The sequence below is a fragment of the Mesoplodon mirus genome, assembly GCF_964341445.2.
Source record: "Mesoplodon mirus genome assembly, chromosome: 18".
NCBI classification, from domain to species: Eukaryota; Metazoa; Chordata; class Mammalia; order Artiodactyla; family Ziphiidae; genus Mesoplodon; species Mesoplodon mirus.
Genome location: NC_138994.1, coordinates 45478532 through 45501437, shown reverse-complemented (window position 1 = coordinate 45501437; position 22906 = coordinate 45478532). Strand labels below are relative to the sequence as shown.

The 22906-nt window shown below is 53.6% G+C and overlaps 1 protein-coding gene across 2 annotated transcripts in view; it reads left to right on the top strand.

The window, feature by feature from the left end:
* The window catches only part of NTN1 (netrin 1), a 195149-nt gene that overhangs the window by 154754 nt on the left and 17489 nt on the right, over positions 1–22906 (top strand). For both annotated transcript variants that reach the window (XM_082605536.1, XM_082605535.1), the window contains exon 6: positions 22727–22801. In XM_082605536.1, coding sequence (XP_082461662.1) covers positions 22727–22801 — 75 coding nt within the window. The remainder of the gene's footprint in view (positions 1–22726; positions 22802–22906) is intronic.

Here is a 22906-nt window from a genome sequence, read left to right as displayed (position 1 = left end):
GGCCAGGGCAGAGGTCAGGCTGGGGTGAGCAGGGCCAGGGGAGAGCCACTGGGGGCCTCCCCCGGGGAGCACAAAGGAAGCCATTTGCATGGGGGGTTTGGGGACCCGCATTGTTCCCCTGTGGCTGGGCTTTTGCAGGTGGAGCTGCCACCAGCCTTGGAGGAGGATAAAGGGATGAGCTGGGAGGCCAGAGAAGCCTGGGGGAGGAATATTTAGCCCTTCTGGGAGCTCTTCCCACCGGGGACTCAAGGGGGGTGGCAGATGGGAATGGGGCAAGTGACAGGTGTCAGTGAGAGAGAGGATTGGAATCCCCAGGACCCGCCCTGTGTCACGAGGATGTCACAGGGTCCTTGACTGCAGAGGCTGGGGGTTGGGGGCGTGCAGGCTGCAGAGCTAGGCTGAGGCAGGGTGGATGCCGAGACCCCATCCCCACCCTGCAGGGTGGCCCCCTGCCCAAAGCTGTGCCCGGAACCTCCCTTGAGATTCCTGTCCAGGTCGTGGGCTGGGTGCTGGTGGGAGAGGACACACAGTAACATACTGTGCCGGCGTCACAGTCCGTCCCCTCTCTGGATTGCTGTTGGGCTCGGCCCCTGCAGAACCTCAGATGCCACTGAACTTAGTAAAGACCGCCACCCCCAACCCCAGAGGTGGTCCCTTTGATTTATTAAATACCTGCTGGATTTAAGACTACTCCAGACTTGATAATAATAGTAGTAGTGATGCATTAGTCCACTTGGGCTGCCGTAACAAAAGACCGTAGAATGGTGGCTTAAACAACAGAAATTTATTTTCTCAAAGTTCTGGAGTGTGTTAAGTCCAAGATCAGGGTGCCAGCATGGTTGGGTTTTGGCAAGGACCCCCTTCTGGCTTGCAGACTGTCGACTTCTTACTGTGTCCTCACCTGGCGGGGAGAGAGCTCTCTGGTGTCTCTTCTTTCTTTCTTTTTTTTTTTTTTTTTTTTGCGGTACGCGGGCATCACACTGTTGTGGCCCCTCCCATTGCAGAGCACAGGCTCCGGATGCGCAGGCCCAGCGGCCATGGCTCACGGGCCCAGCTGCTTCGCGGCATGTGGGATCTTCCCGGACCGGGGCACAAACCCACGTCCCCTGCATCGGCAGGCGGACTCTCAACCACTGCACCACCAGGGAAGCCCTGGGGTCTCTTCTTATAAGGGCCCTAATTCCATCCTCATGGGCCCCACCCCCATGACCTCATAGAACCTTAATTACCCCTCAAAGGCTCCACCTCCAAACACCATCACTTTGGGGGTTAGGGCTTCAACATGGGAGTGTTGGTGGCACACAGTTCCGTCCATGGCAAGTGGTAATGACAGCAGGTGTTAACTGCCATCGTTAAGAGCAGGGATTTTGAGTTTTTCATGACCCTCCCCCCACCCCAGTGACCCAATTAAAGCATCCTGCAGGCTACTTGATAGCTTTGGGCTCAGTCTTCTCAATGAAATGAAGGTGTTGGGCTAATGATCTATTCGGCCCCTTCCCACTCAGTGTTTCCAGGTCCCAGCTAGTTGGAAGGCTGGTTGGGAAACTGTGATCGCGGGGCCTTATGGTCGTAGAACCCGGGTGGTGCCTTGGGGGCTCTTTCAGGGCTGTGTTGAGGGGACCCTGAGGGATTTGGACCAGGAATGGTGCCCAGACCCAGGAGAGGGAAGGTGAAGAGGAGAATGGATGGGGAATGTTGTCTGCCCACTATGCAGGCGTCCTCCCTGCTGTGGACATGGACCTTCAGTGTTGGAAGGACCAACGTGGCCTTGAGGTGGACGAGGCTACCAGCTGCCCCCTACCACGTGATACGCAGCACAGACTGTCCCCACCCCCCAACCTACCTCCTGTGGAGCAGGACTTTCTTGCCGCCTGTCCCGCTGCTCCTAAAGCTATAGGTGTGGCCTATGAAACTAGTCCCACTCTGCCCTGAGGCGTGACCACACAGATCAGGGGCCTTGTGTCTTTTCTCCCCAGGGCAGGGCTTTATCTCAGTTACAGCAGTGGATCTGCATCTGGGGAGGCGCAGTGGGGCACTGCCCCCTTCCAGTTCCTTCCATGGGAGAGGTCAGCTTCTCCCCAGGGAAGATGATGGCCAGTGTGATTTGCACTGTTTTGTGGGCTCTGCTCAAGAGTAAAGTGTGTTGTAGGATCGAGGAAAGGAGAGAGCTGTTTTCGTTTGCAGAGATAGGAAATAAATCGGGGTCTGAAACGAATTTATCCTGTGCTAAGAGGTATCTGAAAATCAGTGGCGTGCTGGGGCTGGCGCACACCTGCTCCCAAGAGCTGACTGTCAGTATCTCTTCCCAGCTCTGTGCTCAGGGCATCCTGCTGGCAGTTTGAAATTGGCCACGCCGGGAATATTTACACCTTGGAAATCGGCACAAGCTACGAATCAAGGCTTTTTCTTCCCAGAGAGCAGGTGGTTACACATTTCTTAGTGTTTCTCCTGAAAGGCATCCTGGGAGTGGAATTTTGTCTCTTGATACCAGTAGGAAACCTAGAGATAGCTCATCCGATGTGGCCACCACATTTGACAGATGGGAAGACTGAGGCCCAGAGGACAGCGACCTGGCCGAGGTCACACAGCGGGTGGATGGCAGAGCCTAGGCGAGGACCCAGGTCTCCCATCGCCCAAGTTTCCGTGGACCATAGTGCCTCAAGCCAGCATCCTTTCAAGCGGTGCCCTGTGGAGAGAAATCAGACATGGGGACTTGGAAAAGATTCCTCTTGCTGAAGAGAGGTGAGAAATTCCTAAGTGTTTGGGGCAGCAGATTTAGTGAAAGCTGCTTTAAAATTTCCTCCAAGCCAGGCTGGGTTAGATTTCCACTTATGGCCACCCTACCAACTCCCCCAGCAGGTGGGACACAGCCTTAGTTTCCTGGCATTCCTTCTGTCCCGTGAGGTCACCTCCTTCAGGCCCAGGGTTGGAAAGTTGTACTCCAGCATCTAAAATCGCCCTGCAGGCGAGGACATCTTCACCAGATGGAGAGACCTCTGAGAAGGTGGCGGTGCTTTCAGGCCCGATAATCTAGGATTGTCTTGGCTCTGGACTTCATCCCTGTCCTTCCTCCTCTTTGTGGCAAAGGTATTGCTGTGGATGGGGGAAGAGGTGCAGTGCCAGCCGTTCATTTGGGTTGTCAGGGGCCCCAAGACAGGGATTCTTGTGACATGATTTATTGAGAGGATGTTCTCAGGAGAAATTAGTAAGGGGGTGAGGGGGGCAGGCCAGGGGAAGAAGGTAGGAAAACGTGCGGGTTCAAAAGTCTGGCCTCAGCCTGTTTCCATGGGCGGTCTAGACAGTGAATCACCCCAGAGAAGTTGCCCTGCTTACAAGCAAAAGGGCTGGGTGCCTGCCCACGTAGCTGGCCACTGGCTGTGGCCTGCTCACTGGGATGGGGCGTGTGGATGTTTCCAAGCAGAGCAGTTTCCATGAGCCAAGGGCAGGCCTTCAGAGGAAGGGCAAGTGTGGGCTGGTGGCCGCCACCTCCCACAGCAGCTCTAGGTGGGTGTACTGGTCCAGGAAAGGGGCTCTGGGCAAGGCACCCACCACGTCTGCTGTACTTGGTAAGTTATTTGGGGGGAAGGCAAGTTTTATTGGGATTTGGGAACCACCTGTGGATTTCTGTTTTGTTCACTCCCCAACAGCCTATGCTGTGGAAAGGCCTGGTGGTTTTTCTCTGGGGCCCATGTCCTCCCTCTGACACCAAGCCAGTCACTCAGTAAAGACAGTATTGAGATCTCTCTCGTATCTCTCTTCTCTGCCACGTACACACTGCTGCTGCTGTCCTAGGTCAAACTCTCTTTACTTCTCACCAACGCTGTATTGGTCAGGGTAGGCTCTGTAAGAAGCACCCCGACAGTCCATCGCAGGTGTTCCTGGCTGGGCGGCTCCCTTCCAGGCAGTGAGTAGGCCCGGGCTCCTTCAGTCATGTGGCTCTGCCATCCCCTGGGGCCTTGGAGTCATTGGTTGGGAAAGACAGTGCCTATGGGAGCCCTTTTCCGGGCAGGACTGAAAGCGTCTGCGTCGCCTCTACCCACATCCCATGGCCGGACTCGGTCACACGACCACACCTCACACAAGGGGGGCTGGGTAATCTAGTCTCTCAGCCCAGGAGGAAACTAAAATGGGGTTTGGAAACTATATACAGTCTTCACCACAGACCTTTTGTTCACTCTGCTGACTTTGGGGTGTCTGTGGCCACCTGGCATCAGGGTGCCACAGTTAACTGGCATCAGAAAGTGATGGTGAGCTCTGAGGGCCTTTTCTCTATGTAGGAAGCCATTTAGCGCAGTCTTGGCCGGGGGGTGGCCATCCTGCCCGACAGCTGCCCAGGTTGGGGTGTAGCCCACCCAGGGAACTCAGCGGAGGTGAGACCTCATCGGCACTGGCCTAACCAGCTGGGCTCACCGGCCAACCAGCCAGTGGGGTGGACACTGCAGGACTGCCAGCTTCCCTCTCTTTCATGACTTTCCCAGGAAGCCCAGCTTCACCTCCTTCCCCCGTGCCACTGAGTCACCCTTCAGCGCCGACGGCAGCTCCAGGCTGTGTCCACTGCTGGCTCTGGCTGGAGAAGCGTATCCATAGCCAACTGGATCCCCGTTGGGACAGCTTTGTTTCCCCTGCCGAACACAAAATCCCCTGTTCACTCGGAGAGCCGACAAGGAGACCCTGTGGGGCCGGCCCTGTGGGAGCAGAGAGCAGTGAATGCAGCGCCCCAATGGCTTCAGCTTATTAAAGGCGGATACACAGGCTAACCCTGCCCTCCGAGCGGGAGACAGAAAGGAGGGCACAGAGCTGTTACAGCGGATTAGCGGCCACAGACTGACGGAGGCAGGTGCAGCCTTTTCTGCAGTTTGGAAGGGTTTATGAAATACTGATCCCGTGCTCAATAAATCCTTCCCTTGGCCTCATCCGGGCTACAGCCTGAAAATGGGGATTTCTTGTTCAGCCAGGCTTGGGAGCGGTTTTGAGTCTCCCACCCCACCCCCCAGCTCCTAGCATTCCTTGGGAATTCCGACATGAGGATTTGTGCACTTGTCCGTTTATACATTTTCTTTTTCATTCATTCATCAGATGCACATTTCCTGAGGGCCTGGTTTGGGGGTCTGGGGTTCCAGAGATGATAGAACGTGGAGTCCTGAGTTCAAGGGACCGCGGTTTACTAGGTGAGAAAGATGCCCGAATAGATGATTCTAAGTCAGATGGCTACCTGTTAGAGCAGAACCAAGTGTGCTTGTGTCAGCAGATACCCCCAGGGCTGTCTCCAGGCCTCCCAATGTCAGGCTCTGCTAAGAGCCTGCTGGGTCTGTTCCATACCCATTCAAAGCCTCAAGTCCCAGGTGGCTCGTCACCCCTCCAGGTGGGCGGCTGTCTCCTAATGGCCCCGAGAGCAGATAGGGAGAACCAGTGGCAGAGCTAGAAGTTTGGGGTCCTCAAGCAAAACCTCTGGAAGGTCCAGCTCATGTGGCAGAAATTGTATCTTGGAAAGTGGCCGAACTTGCATCTTGGAAAGTGGCCAGGGGCTGTATTCCTCTGGCTCTCATGAGGATTTGGTTTCTACGTCTTTCCCTCATAGAGGTGAGGACCCTGCCCCCGTCTGTCCCAGTCAGACATCCCTCATCCAGCTGGGCAGCGCATCTGCCAGCGAGCAGAAATCTCTACCTGTGTTCTCCACCAGGCTTTACAGGCTTCACCTCCTGCAAGCGTTTGGATCTTTGACAAAAGGTGCTGGAACTTGTTATGTGGCTCGGGGTTTCAACGTGCACGTTGTAGTGGGGAGAGAAGGAAGCGGGTGGTTGGGACCTCAGGGCTACGGTAAAGCCTGACGTCCAAGGGTGGAGGCACATGAGATTAGAAGGTTCTGAGTTAACTTGTCCCAGGGCCCAGGTAGCTGTTTCCCAGCTTCTACCAGGAGCTGGTGCTTGCGGGTGCCGGGAACACAGCTGAGGGGTGCCTCCCACAAATATGGCCGCCTGCAGGTGAGAGCTGGTTAGTCCATTGACCACCAGAATTGTACGGGAAGCTTCTCCCAGTGTGAACTTCCCAGTGGCGGGTCAGGGCAGCCCTGGGGGGATGTGTGGGAGTCACTGCCTGGCTCGAGCCCCTGAGACACACCCTTCTCTGGCTCCGATACCCTTTGGTCTGTGGATGGTGGGTGCGAGTTCGGGCAGCACAGGCTCAGAGGGTGCCCTGTAAAATGGTGAGACAGATTTGGAGCTCTGGCTGGGAACCTCGTGTCTGGGGGGCTCCTGGAGACAGAAGAGATGAGTAAGAAACAGAAGCCTGGTATAAAAGATGACCTTGGCTGTCTTGTTAAAACCTAGACATGGGGCTTCCCTGGTGGTGCAGTGGTTGAGAGTCCGCCTGCCGATGCAGGGGACACGGGTTCGTGCCCCGGTCTGGGAAGATCCCACATGCCGCGGAGTGGCTGGGCCCGTGAGCCATGGCCGCTGAGCCTGCGCGTCCAGAGCCTGTAAAAAAAAAAAAAAAAACAAAAAAAAAAACCTAGACATGTCCAGGTGGGGAGGGCAGGGCAGGGGTGAAGTCCACTGGCCTTTTGGTGACCATCATCCTCTAGGCCCTGCAGTGGCTCTTGGGGAGGACAGCCGTGCCTCTGCCTGGAACATGAAGACTCCAGCACCTTCCCTGGGGGACATGGGCTCTATGGTGACCCGAAGTATATCCAGAATTCTTTCCTTCCCCAAAGCAAACGTGGTACCTTCGTTCTCCACTTGAGAGGGTAGGGAGTCTGGACTTGACAGGGAGGGTCTCCGTATCTGCTGTGGTTCTTGCATTTTTGTGGAATGGGTGGCCCCCATAAATACGGTTTCCAGATGCCATAATTCGTTGTAATGCCACGTAACTTTTTTTAAACCATTTTGGATGGAAATCTTTCCCAAATGTATTGCCAGCTTTCCTGCCATGTTAAGCAACGTACATTGAACGTGATTTAACTCCTCAGGATGATGCAGCCATTGCAAAAAAGGGATTATACTGTAAACAAGCTTTTTCAGCCGTTTTAGGACTGTCGGCCTCTATTCAAAATGGTCCTTAGGTATTCTACATCTGCTTTTCATAGTTTTCTGCCTCTTCCTTGCTCTCTGCTAGCCATTCTTCTTCCTGCCAATGGGTAGCTCACCAGAAGGTCCCCCCACCTAAATATAGGTCCCAGTGTACCATGTTCTGGGAATGGTGATAATGACATTTATTATCCGTGTTTATAAGTAAAAGATAATTAAGCTGTGAATGAAGATCTAAAGGGATTTCCTTTGTGATAGTTACTTGGCTGCTTCTAACCTCTTCCTTCCTGCTTCTCACCTGTATCCCAGAGAACTGAAAGAAACAGACAAGGGACCTCCAGGTAGGTAGGGTTTTACCGTCTGGAAGCATTTCCACACTCAGCATAGATGTCCGTAAAGTAGAGGATACTGGATTTGCCTCTTCAGTTCTCACATCAGATGGCTGAGGAGGAACAGAGAGGTTAAGAAGTGGGACCAGCATCCTGGGGGTTCAGAAAGCCATGTCCTTGGAGTTTGAAGGAACCAAGAAGCTTGGGAGGGAGGGGCACTTCCCCCGAAAGTCTTGAGGGCTGATCTGTTGGTTAAACAGGTGGTTGGTAGACTTGTGCTGGGCTGTTCCAGACGATGGATCTAAGGATGTCTTGGGGGTGGGGGGAAGTCACAGAAGCAGGTGAGGCTCAGGTGATGTCCTGTCCAACCCTAGGGTCAGTGGTGGGGCTGATTCAGATGGTGGGATGGCAAAGGGAGGTGCAAGGGTGAACTGCCTTTTAAGACCCCTTTCAGCTCCCAGAAGGTGGATTCCGTGGCCTGTGTCCAGTCTGTCAGTCGGTGGCAAATGACAGAATAAACCAGGGATTGCAAGAGTGTGACAGTTTTCCCGCTGAGCCACAAGAAGCACCTGATTGAGTTCTGGGTCCCTTGGGTGCTGAGGTTGATTAGTAATGTCTGCCGTGAGCTGCGACCGGGAAACTGGAAGTGTGCGTGCTGCCTGCTTGCTTTTCTTGCCTCCACGCTTGCTCCCAGTCAGCATCTCCTCCGGCAGCCATCGTGTTTTATTCCAGAGACAAGTTGCTCATCAGGCCTTTCAAACTAGGACTCCAGAGTGTCATACCAGCTCTCCTCCTTTTCCTCCTTTTCCTCCTCCTCTTCTCTGCCCAGGCTGTCGTTTGTTTCTAAGGGCCAGAAGCTCATCTGCTATTTTGGTGGGGAAGTACGTCAGAAACAGTTTTGGGAAGAGGAGTCTAATCCCTGGGTGCAGCAGCTTCTTGACTGCAGTCTACCTGCTCCTGCCTTTCTCTGGCAGCCTGTGATCACAGCCACATTTCCTAAGGGTGTGGCTGGTGGGAGGAAGGACAGGGGGCATGGTGACGGAAGCTGGCTCTTTGGGAAGGGCTGTGATGGGAGGATGGCTGGGGGAGGGGGCAGTTACACAGGGCTTATGCCTGAGTACAGGAAGCCGAGAGGATGGTCCCTTGAGAAGGGGCATCCCCTGCATTGGGGTGGGGGGAGGTTAAGGCTCATTTCTCAGTCATCAGGTTGCCCGTGGCTTTGGGGGCAGAGACCACTCTGGGTGGCCCTGACCTAGAGTGAGGAGTGGTTGGTGATAGGGAAAGTGTCCCCAGTGGCCATGACCTGGGACAGTGAACACTGTGGTCCTGTTTTCTCATGTGTGTGATGGAAATGGCGGTCCTAATGCTACCTACCCGGCCTCCTTACCAGTCATTGTGCAGCTCAAATGGGGTTGTGGGTGGAAAGTGCTTTGGCTGGAGCTGCCCAGGTGTATACATCACCGTCCCAGCTGTTCGTGCTGAGCTCCGGTGTGAGCTCATAGATTGGACACACCCGCCCTCTGAGGCTGAGGCGGGATCTGCAGGCAGGGGAGAGGGGGACCCCAAGGCCTGTGGAGCTGGTGGCCGAGCAGGGCCTGGGACCATCTCCAGGGCAGAATGAATTCCCTCAGCGTAGTTTACCCCAGCTGGGAAGGACTGAGGATGGGCAGCTGAGGGTCAAGAGAAGATTCTGGATGGCCAGGCACTGGTTGAGCCAGCCGAGGTCCCCCGCCCCGAGTCGGGAGGGCTTTTGCAGTCCCCAAGGCTCTGGGCAAGAGGCTTTAATCTAATTACATGCTTTATTTGAGCCAATTTGTTTTCCAATCCATCTTGTTCAGCAGGAAGAAAGCGTGCTGGGGACTCCTGGCACCTCTTGTACCCAGTGGGCCAGAGAAGCTGCTGTCCTCACGTGGCCGGTGCAGCCCCCCGGCCTCCCCAGCCCGGCCACCCCACCCCCACACAGGCTGCAGGCAGCCCTGGCCGGCAGGGAGGGAGCTTGGGTGCGTCGACCGCTTTCACCGGCTGCGGGAGGGGAAAAAGCCCGGCTTGCGGGTCCCCCTCATGAACGCCCAGCCCAGCCCAGCCTGCCTGTTCCACGCCCCGCTCCACAGCCCGTGCCCTTTGGGGGTCCCGGTGCTCCAGGCAGGACAGAAAGAGGAGCGGCTTCCGAGGCAGTGGCCTGGGACGAGGCTGCTCCTTCCCACAGGGCCCTCCCCAGCCAGCTCAGCATCCCTGGCTTCTCCAGCAAGGGCTGCCCTCAGAATCCCAGGCCCGGGATGTTCAGTCTGCAAATGTATTTTCATAATAAGGCAGCAGATTTCGAATCTCTGTTATTAAAGTCCAAACAAAACACCAAAGCCCCTCAAACATCCCTGGAGAGGGGAAGGTTTGCCGGCTTCCGCTGTCCTCCCCAGGCGAGGTGCCGTTCTCGCCAAGCTGCGGCTTTCTGTGTTTCGCAGCATTTTCCAAAATTCTTTTTCCGCCCTTCTGAATCCTGCTTCAGGCCTTTGCTTTCCTGCTGTTTACACAGACTTGCTCCTCTGGGCCTGGGGTCTTCCGCCCTTGGACTGGGGGAGGGGTGCGGGAATTGTCGGGGCCTCGGGTCACTTTGCCACACGGTGGGGACAGCTTTGTCCCCCTTTTATTCGACAAATATGTATTGAGAGCTTGTAAGTGTCCTGGGCCCTGGGGAGAGCAGTGGACAGGGCAGTGGCCCTGGCCGTCAGGGAGGGAAGCAGACAGTAAACAAACAACGCTGAAAAAATGTAAAACTGCACTGTGACAAGGTGCTAGGAAGGAACCAGATACCCTAAAGATGAGTTTGCTTTTGGGAACAGCCAACCATCAGTTGGTACATGCAATACATCAACTGAGAAATTGAAAAACAATTTTTTTTTTAAAATCGGTATGCCAGGAATATAGTGAGATTGGTTTTCTTGTCATGGCTCCTGAATTATAGGAAAGATAATGACAACTAACATTTTTTAGTTTGTCAGGCTTCATCTCACTAGAACATCAAAGGATTACATGTTCTTACCCCATTTAATAAATGAGGAATCTGAGGTTTGGAGACGTGCAGTCACAAGCCCAAGGACACACAGCTTAAGAGTCGAGAAGCCAGTGTTTTGAGTTCCTCTGTAGCCTACCTGCCAACTGCTCCCCCATCCCACAGCCCTGAAGCCCATCCGTGTTCCCATCCATGTTTTGAGATAGGCCATTCCCACCAGTGTACCAGATTGTATCCCAGGGTCCAGGGGGAGGCAGTCTGTTCCATGGACACTCCACACCCCAATGCAAGCTGGCAAAGACACTTAGAAAAGCCCGCACATCCAGAGGTCGGGATGCTGCTTCCAGGTGTCAGCTGTGAGTCCCGACAGAGGCATCCTGATTTCTGGTGCCACTCAAACCCTCTCCAGCCCAAATCATGCCCTCTTTGTTGTCAAAGATCTTAGCAGATTGAAAAGATGCCTGAGCACTTTACCTGGCCTTTCTCACGGGTGTCACCAGAATAATTCTGAGGGATGCTGTGTCTTTAGTTTGGGGAGCCTGATTTGTAGGTCTTTCTGAGCAGTCTTGGTATCTCACAGGGCATCTGCATTCAGCTTGTTTTACACTATGTTTGTGGCCATGGGGGGACCCAGAGTTTACGTTCCAGTGTGTTCCTTGGGTGTTCAGTGGTGACCCATCCTGTGCCAGGTGCTGGGACCAAGGTCCGATTCCCCACTGGGTGAGGGGGCAGACGGGTAATTCTGGACCATGGCATGGGTTCTGAGAGGGTAGAGGGCGCCCCGCTGTGCTTGGGGGCCTAGAGGAAGGCCACACAGCGAGATGACCCAGGAGTGGGGTCCAAGGAAGTTTGCCGAGGGGACTGGTGCTCAAGGCCAAGGCATGGTGGCTGAACCTGTGAGTGGCCCCCTGCAGAGCCTCTGGCTTCTCCAGTCTCTGTGGGGTTAGGTCTCCTTCTTTCCAGATCCTCTGCGCATAATAGGGTTTACCCACTTTCACTCACATGGAGGAGAAGACGTTACAGAGAATGGAGTAAATGTCCCCAGACTGTGGGCCTCGGGCAAAAACAAGGTCCTAGCTTTGGGCCTGATATCCTCTGCATCCAGGCACCTTCTTCCTCTGCCCGGCTCTGGGTCCATAGTATAGCCCAAGAAGGGATCTTGGAGGCAGACGTGCTCCTGTTGGGAGACGGGGCTCCGTCGCCCAGATCTCGGTCAGTTTTATAGATTCTGCCGAGGACCAGAGCCGGGTCATTCCATCTCAGGTCTGAGCTCTCCTCCTCACCTCACGAGGCCCCACCTTTCCCACTGCTCCGCCGTCATTCACCCCCTCTTCGTGGTCACTGAGCCGGGGCCTCTGAGGCCGCCTGGAGCCCAGCACACCCTGTTGGCAGCCCCTTCTTTTTTTTTTTTTTTTTTCTTTCCGGTACGCGGGCCTCTCACTGTTGTGGCCTCTCCCGTTGCGGAGCACAGGCTCCGGACGCGCAGGCTCAGCGGCCATGGCTCACGGGCCTAGCCGTTCCGCGGCATGTGGGATCTTCCCGGACCGGGGCACGAACCCGTGTCCCCTGCATCGGCAGGCGGACTCTCAACCACTGCACCATCAGGGAAGCCCAAGGCAGCCCCTTCTTATCCTTCAGGTTCCAGCTGAAAGGTCATCTCCTTGAGAGACCACCCCCAGCATCCCTTACCTGTCTCACCGCACCAAGGTTATCTCCTCCTGACTCCTATGAAGGGGCAAGACAGTTACTATCGGCACCACTACCCCATGTTACTGATGGGGAAACTGAGGCTTGGAATGGTTAAGGGCCACAGATCAGAGCGCGGGTGATGGGATCCCTTTTTACAGGACACAACTGCTTTCCCTGGAGCCCTTTGCAGGCGACTTCCGCTCACACCCTTGGGGCAAGAAGTGAGGGACATGGCCATGTGAGCTGCAGGGGAGTCTTTGAAGAAGATTTGAAGTAGGAAACACTGGGGTTTGCTACTTGGGGAAGAAGAAAGATGGATACTGGGGTGGCCTCAGCAGATCTGTCAGACCCAGGCCTGATGGTGATGGAGCTATCACAGCGGGGGCCCTTTAGGAGAAAGGTGAGGGGGAGGGGGCCCTTGGTGGGCTGCGACAGCGTGCCGTCCTGCAGGAACTTGCCTCCGCCCCGGCTGGCACGGCAAGGCGAGCCGCGTGGGAAGCTCTGAGTGAAGGTGGCCGCACTGGGGAGGAGCAGAAAGAAAGGACAGGGCTTCCCTGGAGGCGACCCAGGCCTGGCTAGAACCCTTGGGTGGCTTTGCATTACATTGAAACAGACTCCAAACCTTATCCGGCCCCACCTGGGCCATCTGGCTGGTGTGCATTTTCATCTCTGTTCCTCCCCAACCTCAACTCTGTGCGAGGCTCCCCGGCCTGCATTCAGCCCTGGTCTCTGCCAGGCTCAATCCTGCCTCAGGGCCTTTGCACAGGCTGTTCTTCCCGCCGGGAACCCTCTTCCCGCAGATCTTCTTGCCCTGCCTCCCTCACACTGTTTAGGTCTCAGCGCTGTGTTACCTCCTCAGGGAGCTTTCCCGGACCCTCGAGAGAGCAGCACCCTGTCTCCTAGCCACGTCACACACACAGTTCGCTGACCACTCACGCTTCCTTTGTCCCTTGGTATTAATGTTTGTGGAATTGGGAGAGGATGTAAACAAACAAACACGCACACACACACCACCATCTCCTAGGAAGATGTAGCCCTTCCTAGGAGTAGAAGCCCCGTGGATTAGGAATACACATATCACCTCACTGGATAGGGATGTCACCTCATTATGGGAGGTCCCCCATCCAATCCCCATCCTCACTGAAGAAGAGACTTGCCTCAGAATATTTTTAGTGTCTTTCTCCTTTTCTGTTTTTTTTGCTGTGCCATACGGCATGCGGGATCTTAGTTCCCCGACCAGGGATCGAACCCGTGCCCCCTGCCATGGAAGCACGGAGTCTCAACCACTGGACCGCCAGGGAAGTCCCTGTTTTTCTCCTTTTAATACAAGAATGGTATACGCATTATAGTAAAATTAAATATACAGACAAGACAAAGCAAGAGTATAAAAACCAGCCACACTTCCTCCACCCCACCTTTTGGTGCACAGTATATTCTTCTAGAATAAAATTCAAACCCCTGCCATGGTTGAGAAGAACCCAGGGACCCCCATGAACCATGCAGCCTCATCTCTGGCCGCCCCTTCCCTCCCCCAGCTCCAGGCCCCTCTTCTGTTCGTTCCTCACACCTGCCCGGCTTGTTCCTGCCCTGGCTGCTTCACAGAGCTTCCTCCTTGTCCTCCTAAATGTCGCCTCCTCAGACGGGCCTTCACATCTAAGGAGGTCTCCACCTGCCCCCCCCCCCCCCGTCCTCATCCTCTACCGACGCATGCTGGCCTTTGTCTTCATTTTGTGAGTGTCACTCTTTGCTGAGTGTGGTTACACTCCTATCATTGACATGTCCCCTCCTGCTATAAAGTCACCCTGACTGTTCCGTGAGCCCCAGGGTACACTCACACCTCCCAGAACCAGCCACGTGGAAATCTTGTAGCAAAACTTAAGTGGATGAAGGGGTGATAAATTCCTCGAAGTCAGGGTGCTCCAGCAAGGGTGTGTGTTCTCCAGGGTTTTGACCTTCGAAGCCGATTGCACTCAGGAGAGTTGGTATTGATTTGCACCCCCAACTGCATTGTCTGAGTGTGTGTGTGTGCTTTACCACTTCCCCAGGCAAAAGCCCTACATTTCTGTTGATTTTTAAAAATAAATTTATTTATTTTATTTATTTTTATTTTTGGCTGCATTGGGTATTTGTTGCTGTGCACGGGCTTTCTCTAGTTGCAGCGAGTGGAGGCTACTCCTGGTTGCAGTGTGTGGGCTTCTCGCTGTGGTGGCTTCTCTTGTTGCAGAGCACAGGCTCTAGGCACGGTGGCTTCGGTCATTGCGGCACGCGGGCTCTAGAGTGCAGGCTCAGTAGCTGTGGTGCACGGACTTAGTTGCTCCGTGGCATGTAGGATCTTCCTGGAGCAGGGATCGAACCTGTGTCCCCTGCGTTGGCAGGCAGGTTCTTAACCACTGCGCCACCAGGGAAGTCCCCTGTTGATTTTTTTTTAAATATTTATTTATTTATTTATTTGGCTGCACTGGGTCTTAGCTGCAGCATGCGGGATCTTTAGTTGCGGCATGCAAACTCCTGGTTGTGGCACGTGGGATCTAGTTCCCTGACTAGGGATTGAACCCGGTCCCCTGCTCTTAGCTACTGGACCACCAGGGAAGTCCCTCCTGTTGATTTAAGTTGCGTTTCTTTGCTTATTTGAGGTTGAGCCTTGTTACATCTCCGTGTCCGCTTTCTTCCATCTTTTGTGAATTGCCTGTTTGTCTTCTTTGAATGTTAGGGTGCTTGTCTTATTGATTCAGAAGAGTTCTTTATATATTAAAGACACCCACTCTTTGCTCTCTATGTTGCAAACACTTTTGGCTTTGCTCCCAAAAGCTTTACGAGGTACCTCTTGCCCATCCTTGCTTGGGGCTGCCTCATCTGGGGTGACCTTGGCCTTTCTGCCCCAGAGCTGAATGGACGTCATGCCGTGGAGGCAAGGAGGACTGGGAGGTGATGGGGCGGGTGAGACCAGCACAGGCCTGGAGAGACGCGTGGGCACTCGGGAGCTGCCCGTGGATCCCGGCTCTCTCCTGGGCAAAGTGCTTGTGATGGGGGTTCTAAGAAGGTGTCTCAGCAGGGGGAGTGGGTCAGTCACCTACAGCTTAGGACCAGGAGGTGAGGGTTGGCTTAGTGGGGTGTGCCTCCTCGATCCTTAACTTGCTCATTATGAAACCCACGGAGACCCACTGTGTGTGAAAGTGACACACATGGAAAGCTGGTCTCTGGCCTGAGGAGTTCCAAGTGGCTTTGTGGCTCTGGGTCAGGGAAAGCCAGGACTCTCTGGGCAGAGTGGCCTCACCTGTCATCTGTCACCTGCTGGTGGGCAGGGTGGCCCAACCGAAATGGACAGAGCTGGCTGGGTGTCCTTCCTGGCGCCACCCCCTTGAGCTCTTCACCCGGCAGGGTTGGGGTGAGGGGTTCCAGGAGCCCCTCCCCTGTGCCCCGCCAGCAGAATCCGAAACCCCCCCAGCCTCCAGGTCTCCGCCCTGGGAAGGACCTCGGTGGCTGGGTGTCCCTCGTTCTTTATCCCCACTGCCCCACCTTCCCGAGCCGACAGCCCAGAAGCAGAGAGGCTGGGGTGCTGCCGGGAGTGAGACCCTGGCCAGCTCCCCGCCCTGCTCCAGGGGAGGCACCAGATGCAGCGCCCCTGGCTCCGACCCGGGGACGCTGGGCCCCGCCTGCCATATGCTCGGAGCCCAGCCTCGATCGGGCGAGCAGGCTCGCCCAGCAGGACTTTTGGCACCTGGGGCACAGGAGGCGGAGCAGAGGGCAAGCTACCCAAGTGGAGGAAGAGGAGGGAGGGGCTGGCCACTGGGATCGGGCCTGCGGGGGGGCCCCCTCTCGGCTCTTGGCTTCGGGTTGGTCAGGGGAGCAGGTGGGGGGAATAAAGGGAGGGCTGGCTGCTCCCAGGAGGAGCCAGGATGCCAGCCAGCCAGGATGGGCCTGCTGCGAGTCGCAGATGGCGGCCTCGGGTCTCTGCACTCTCCCCGGGACGGAGTGCATCCAGGTGGGCAGCCAGGCGGTGCCAGCGTCCGTCCCTGGCAGCTCCCCTCTCGTTGGGGAGGAGGGTGAGATGGAGGGTGACCCTGGTGCAGGGGCCCCAGCAGATCTTCTGGTATTACCTGCACCCTCAGTTCTAGCCCCACAGGGTCTCCTGAGAGAGCAGGGGCAGCTTCCTGCTCACCCCTTCCTCCTCTGCGGGGGCCCTGGGTCCAGGGAGGATGGGGACCTTCGGGGCATAAAATATCGGATCCGATTAGTCAGTGAGGCTGACCAACTGGTCCACAGGGTGTGTGTGTGTCTAAGCTCATGCCAGCGCTTATTTAAGATCAAACCATATGAAACTGCTTTTTTCTTTTAAAGTTGAAGAATGATCGATTTTAGGCACTTTTATGTGGTTCATCCTATTAGTGTTCCTTCTTTTTCTGTTTTCTAACCAGATCAAATAGCATGAAACAGCCTTTCAGTGTTTACATGGAGCCAGTCTCTGAAACCATCTGGATCCAGAGATTTCTTAAGATTCTTTATCTATTCAGATTTGATATCTCTTTAGTTCACTTTGGTCCCTTATGTTTCCCTAAGAAGGAATGCATTTCATTCAGATGTCCAAGATTTCAGTCTAAAGCTATATACAATAGTCTTGTAATTTATAAAATCTTCTTTAGATTGTGGTTACACCCCTTTCTCATTAGTTCCTAATGGGTCTGTTTTCTCTCTTTCATTCATAGTTAGACATGACAGTGTGTGTGTGGGGGGGGGTGTGTGTGTTTGTGTTAGTTTGTTGGTTTGGAGGCTTTACTGAGAATCAATTCTTGGATGTGTTTATAAGTTTTGAGTTTTTTTCAGTATCCTACTTTATTAATTTCTACTCCTGTTGTTATTAATTCTTTCTTCCTGCTTTCTTTGGGTTTTATTTTCCTTATTTTCTAAATTCTAGAATTGAATGCACTTCATTTATTTTCATTCTTTTTTGTTTAATAATAATATTTATTACATTGTGGTCAGGAAATGTGGCCTGTGTAATTTTGGCTCTTTGGAATTAATTTAGCATTCTTTTACTAGTTATGTGTTTTTGTTCCTTTTTGTCTTTCTCACATTTTTTTGCATAACGTGTTTCAATAACATGTTATTCCACACAAATTTTTTTTATAACTTTTGAACTTCTTTGTCACCTAGTGACAAACTTAAAACTTCTTTAAAAGTTGTAAGCTTTTAAAAACTTGCTTTATTTTGTTGTCTCTCTTAAACAGTCATTTAATATTTTCAAATCAGTTTTTCAATAGAGGTGTTGAATCCATTTACATTCATTGTTTTGCTTTGAGATAGTGGCTCTTCTGTGATTTGAATTTATCACAGTTGCCTATACCCTGTTTCTTCTCTTCTCTGGTGTTTTGTGGTTATCTTTGGGTTTTTCAAAAGCACTGTTTGATCTAATAGCTCTTATTTATCAGAGTCAAGCATGAAATAGCATCTTTTGTGTTCTGCTTACTTAAGACAAAAAGTTGTATTCCCCGCCTCATTCTCAGTTTTTTTTAATATCATCTAAAGTTGCAGATTAAATCTGTATACTTATTTATACATTCCTATACATTGTCTGATGCTCCCTTTCAAACATTTTAAAATTATTTTGATCTTTGCCTTCACTCTTAGAACCAAATTGGAAACCTCTATGTCTGCTGGTTTCCGTGCTCATCACCAGCGTGTTCATTCCATGACTTTCCCCTCTTACATTCTTATTTTTGATCCATTTCATAGCTGGTTGGATAACATTCTCCAGTGTTCCTCTCAAAAAGGATACATGGTTGAAACCTTGCACACTAGAGAATGTCTTTGGTTTATTGTGACCTTCATACATAGAAGACAGTCTAGCTAGGTATAAAAATCTTGGATCTCAATGTTTTCTCTCCTCACAACCTATAGACATTGCTCCATTGTCATCTGGCCAGCTGCTTGTTGATTTTAAATCTGTATCTATTTTTTCCTCATCCTGGTATTTCATATGTTTTGCAAAGATGTACATGGGTGTGTTGGTCTTTTTTCCTTGATTTTTTCCAAAAATTCAGTTCATCCTTTCCTTCATACGTAGGTTGGCCTTCAGCTCAGGGATCCTATCTTTGGTCTCTGCTGCAGTTTTCTCCCAATTATATGCCATCTCTCCACTTTCCCTCTTCTATCCCTATCATTTTCTCTTTCACGGTTTCCACATCTTTATCCTTTTCCTCTAAATTTTGTGAGAATCTCTCCAATTTACTCTCCATGTTTCTGAATCTGTTTTCTATAGTATTATTTCTCTTGATTGCTTCCAAAGTTGATTTTAATTGTGCTCCTAGGCTTTTAGGTTTGGGTTTTTCCAGCTCTTCTTCCTTTCGTGTGTCACCCTTTTTGTATCATCACGTGGCCTTTTCAGCTCGGCCTCGTTTTCCCGTATGGCTTTTTCTCTCCTACTTCATAGAGACTGTGTCTTTTTAGAATTTTTTTTAGTCTGACACACCCATTCAGTTTCATATCGTCTACGGCTGTTTTTGAGCTACGGCGACAGTTTGAATAGTTGTGACAGAGACCGTATGGCCTGCAAAGCCTAAAATATTTACTGTTTGAGACTTTGCAAAAAGATTTGCAGATCCCTGGCCTAGCGTGACAGCTGGATTCCCATTCCAGCCCCAAGCTGGATGGCAAGGGAATGCATCCAGCTCCCTCTCCAATTCCTAATCCCTCCCAGCCTTTTTCCTCAATTCGCTTCTGCTCTGTGGAGGTGGTGTCCTTCTGTCTCTACTGCCTGACTTTCTTGTTCTCTGCATCAGTCATTTAGATAAAAACGTGAGCTCACGTACCCACTGCAAACACAGTCCTTCCCGTCCATCCATCCCCTTCCTTAAGCCTCCCTTCTCCGGATCTGGCTCCACCACGGGGCCCCCACCCACTTCCTGCCCATTCTTTCTCCGGTTGTTGTCTCCCTGTCATGTTCCCTTTTTTTCCCAGGATTTTTCTGTTCATCAGACAAAGAGCTCTGTCCTGAGGTAAAACCTGGACAGGTTTTGCTTGTTCTACCACCATCTGCCTTTAATTAATAGAGATTGCTCCCAGATTCCAGCATTGGGTCATCTGTCAGTTTAGTTTTTGGCATTAGTGTGAATTTTCTTTTTTTTTTTTTTTTCATTGTCTGTATAGCTATTTTGGAACAAAACAAGGAGAGGAAACGTGGGTAGCTGCAAGTAGATGCCATCTTGAAGGAGTCAAAGATGCATTTTAAAGCTGTGTTTGGTCCATCTTGAGGCAGTCTCTGTAGCTGTGTGTGTATTTGATGAAAGAAGAAAATGCAGGAACACTTTCCTTATCCAGGGACCTCTTGTCCAGTGACCTCAGTTCTCTGGAATACACCCAAAGGGTCTGCACGCAGCCAGAGAGCTGCCATGGTGTCCGTGCTCTGCAGGTTATTCACTGTACCCAGAGGAGAGCAGTTGAGTCTCTCATTCCAGGCCTGTTGACCCGTGCTTTACATACAGTTCGAATAACCTTAGTCTTTCTGTTTTCCTAGCTCACAACTAAATCAGAATCAGCAAATCGGAAGGGAGGGGGACAGTTTACAACAAGCACACTGACCTGATGAGAACTGCTGGCTGACAGAAAGGAAAGACATAAGACCCACATAAAAAATAAACAACCACCACAACAAACCAAATACAGCTGTAAATCTGCACATGTTGAGGCTGGCACCATTGCCCGTAAGGGCGAGCGGCTTGAGGTTGCCCTATGACACCAGTTTGAGTCAGCAGTCACCCCTCTGAGCCTTTCCTCTGCCAGCCTGGGTCCTCCATATAAGTTTTGGGTGCAGAGACTGTCTCCACCACCCCACCAGCCGACTACAGTCGGCTCAGACAGTGGTTCTAACCCTGGTTGCACATTAGACTCACCTGGGGAACTTTAAAAATCTGGACACGCAGGCTGCCCCCTAAACCAGTGAAATCAGAATGTCTTGGGGGTGGAACCCAGGCATCAGTGTTGTCCTAAAGCTTCTGGGTCATTCCAGAAGCTTGGGTTGGGAACCAGGCCCTTAGGAGCACAGGCAGGGTTGAGAGCAGTGCCACATGCCTCTTCAGTGCCCTGTGAGTGGCTCTCGTTATTGAGGAGCAGACTTGATATTCACGGGGGCAACTGTGATTTGTCACGTGGGGTCTGGAGCTGGATCTAACTAGGCAGTGATGGATGCCACACATTCGAGGATGGTTTCTGGCCCAGGTGGATACTTGGCTCTGAAAAGAAGAGCTGTGGATGCTGCTAGGAGAGAGTGATGGAGAGGGAAGGGAGGGCTGGGGGTGCAGGGCAGGTCCTCCCAGGGGCCGCCTCCCCTCCAGCCCGCAGTGCACTTGGGCCTGGCACCCTGGCACCTTTCTCAGCTCTGCTGTCCTGAGGATGGGAATCACGGTGCCTTCCTCACCCGGCTGCCTGGAGGCTTGGAGGAGCTGACGTGCTATTAGGGGCTGTCTCCAGGGCTGAGTCTCCACCCCACAGAGGAGACAGGGCAGGTGATTGACCGGAATGCAAGTACTGACTGGGGGCCAAAAAGAAAAATAATGAGAAAGCGATGAGAGTGAGTTCAAGGCCGTCCCTGCAGTGACGTCACCAGCATCGCTGGCATTCCACTTCTTTCCTGAGTGGAAGACAGCAGGCAGGGATTCCCGCCAGCTTGCTGGGGAACGCCAGGACTTAGGTACGGCCTGGGTTCAGCCCCAGTAGTGGCTTTGCCGTGAGCACCATCTGCCCCTGGGATGGCAGAGATGTGGCCAAGAGCGGCCGTTCCCAGCAGTGAAGTGCAGTGCCATGTGGGGTGGGGGGGGCAGTGCCACTGCCTGTGGGTTTGGGCCACTTCACTCACTGTCACCTCGTGCGTCGACCTCTCGGGCTTGGCCCCAGTGGAATACAGGCCGCTCTCCCTGGATGCCCCAGCCCCTGCCTTCCACGAGGTCCTGACTCCAGTAAGCCACCCAGCTGGCAGGAGGGGCTGGTACTGTGGACTCCATTGCCCCCAGGCAGGGCATCTGGGTTGGTGGGGGGAGAGGCCCAAGGACTCTGACCCCTGGGGGCAGCAAGGGGGGCTGTTTTTCCCCACTTCCGGAGACTGGTTCCTAGTGGGGTGCCCCAGGAAGCTGGCTGGGGGGGCAGCAGAGGGCTGCCAGGCCTGCGGCTCCCAGGGCAACAGGATGGAGCTGTTTCAGCTTTAATTAGGACCTTGAAGGAGGCAGCCACCTCCCATGGGCCAGAGGCTGACTCTGGGGTGATCTCTGAATATTCCCTGCAGATCTAAGTGACGGTCTGGGGGACAGGTGGCCTCCTGCCCTGGCCTTGTCCTGTGCTCCCACACAGATCACTCCTCACCCCCACCCTGGCCTTGGTTTTCCCCTTTGCAGGATGAGGGGCTGACACCTGCTCCTGGAGCGGTCACCTGTGTGTGTGTGCGTGTGTGTGTTTCCCTCCCCCTTTCTAGTCCCCTTGCCAGGACACACACCCAGCCTGTTTGCACCGTCACTACTCCTAGAACAGGCTGGGCCCTCTGCAGCCCCGGGGCTGGCCTGGCTGGCGCTCCGTGTCTGGGAGTTGCTGGAATGCCAGGCGTTGTGCATCCCCAGCTCTGAGCTGAACGCCTCATTCTTATCGAGGGAGAACCCATCTGTGTCTACTGAAACTCAGCGTAGCATAACCACGAGTACAGTGATCTTGGCATCTCAGACTCGAGTGCAAGGCCCAGCCTCGCCACTTGCTAGCTGTCTGGGATGCACTGGGCAGGCGGCCTCCGTTTCCTAGTCTGTAGAATGGGAATAATGCTCGCAGATCAAAGAACGGTTGTGAGAATTCAGTGAGCCAGCATGTTGAGTGGTGGTGCAGGGCTGGCTGGGGTGATTTATTGGGCCTCTGTCGTGGGCTGGCCATCACGCCAAAAGCTGATGTGTGAACACAGATCTGGCAAAGGAATTGCATCACCTTATCTGAAGAGAAGGAAGAGCTGGCAGGGAGGGGGCCCGGGGGGACCTGCGTTGGAGGTTTGCATCTGCTGGGCCGACAGAGGCCACCCCCAGGGGAGGCAGGCCCCAGGGCGTCACACATCCTGCGCGGCTCACGCTGGGACGTCCCCGAACTGACACCCGGCGGACGCGGGCCGGCGGCCCTGCCTCTCAGCAGCAGGGCCCATTAGAACTGAACTCTTCTTCGTGGGGCATTTTATTTGCACACTCCAGTAGAGTGGACACCAAAGGGGTTTTCTAATGCTTCATGGGCTGCTAATTTCCTCTGTGACCTCTTTTGTTGGGGCCTGACCCCAACCAGAGGCTGCTCGCCACGGAAGCCAGCGCCTGACACAGACCCGGGGTGCGGGGTGACAATGAGGCCTCTATTGGCTTTCATCAGGCTCCGGGTGCATCTTAAAAACAGGGGGAATTTGTGTGGCGCTCCAAAGCCCTGGGTGGCACAATACGGGAGCCCCCCAGAGTCCCTCACGGAGGCCGGGGGGCCGGCGGGGGTGGTCAGGCGGGGGCCCTTTGTCCCAGCGCCTCTCGAGAAGGCCAGGACGCCCTGAATGGCCGCCCGCGCGGCCCGGCCCCTTGGGTATCACAGGCTTCTGGGTATTTAGGGAGGTGGCCTCCCACCCGGCCTGGCAGCCTATTCTTCGCCCGCCTAATTAGGTTTTGTCTGTGCTCTGCCCTCCCCTGCAGACTGTGATTCCTACTGCAAGGCCTCCAAAGGGAAGCTGAAGATTAACATGAAAAAATACTGCAAGAAGGACTACGGTGAGTGAGAGCCCTTTGTCTGGGGAGGGGGAGGGGAGGGCACCACGTGACCAGCGAGGGGCTGGGGTTGGGGTGCAGGTGGCCCTGCGTGGGTGTTGCTCACAG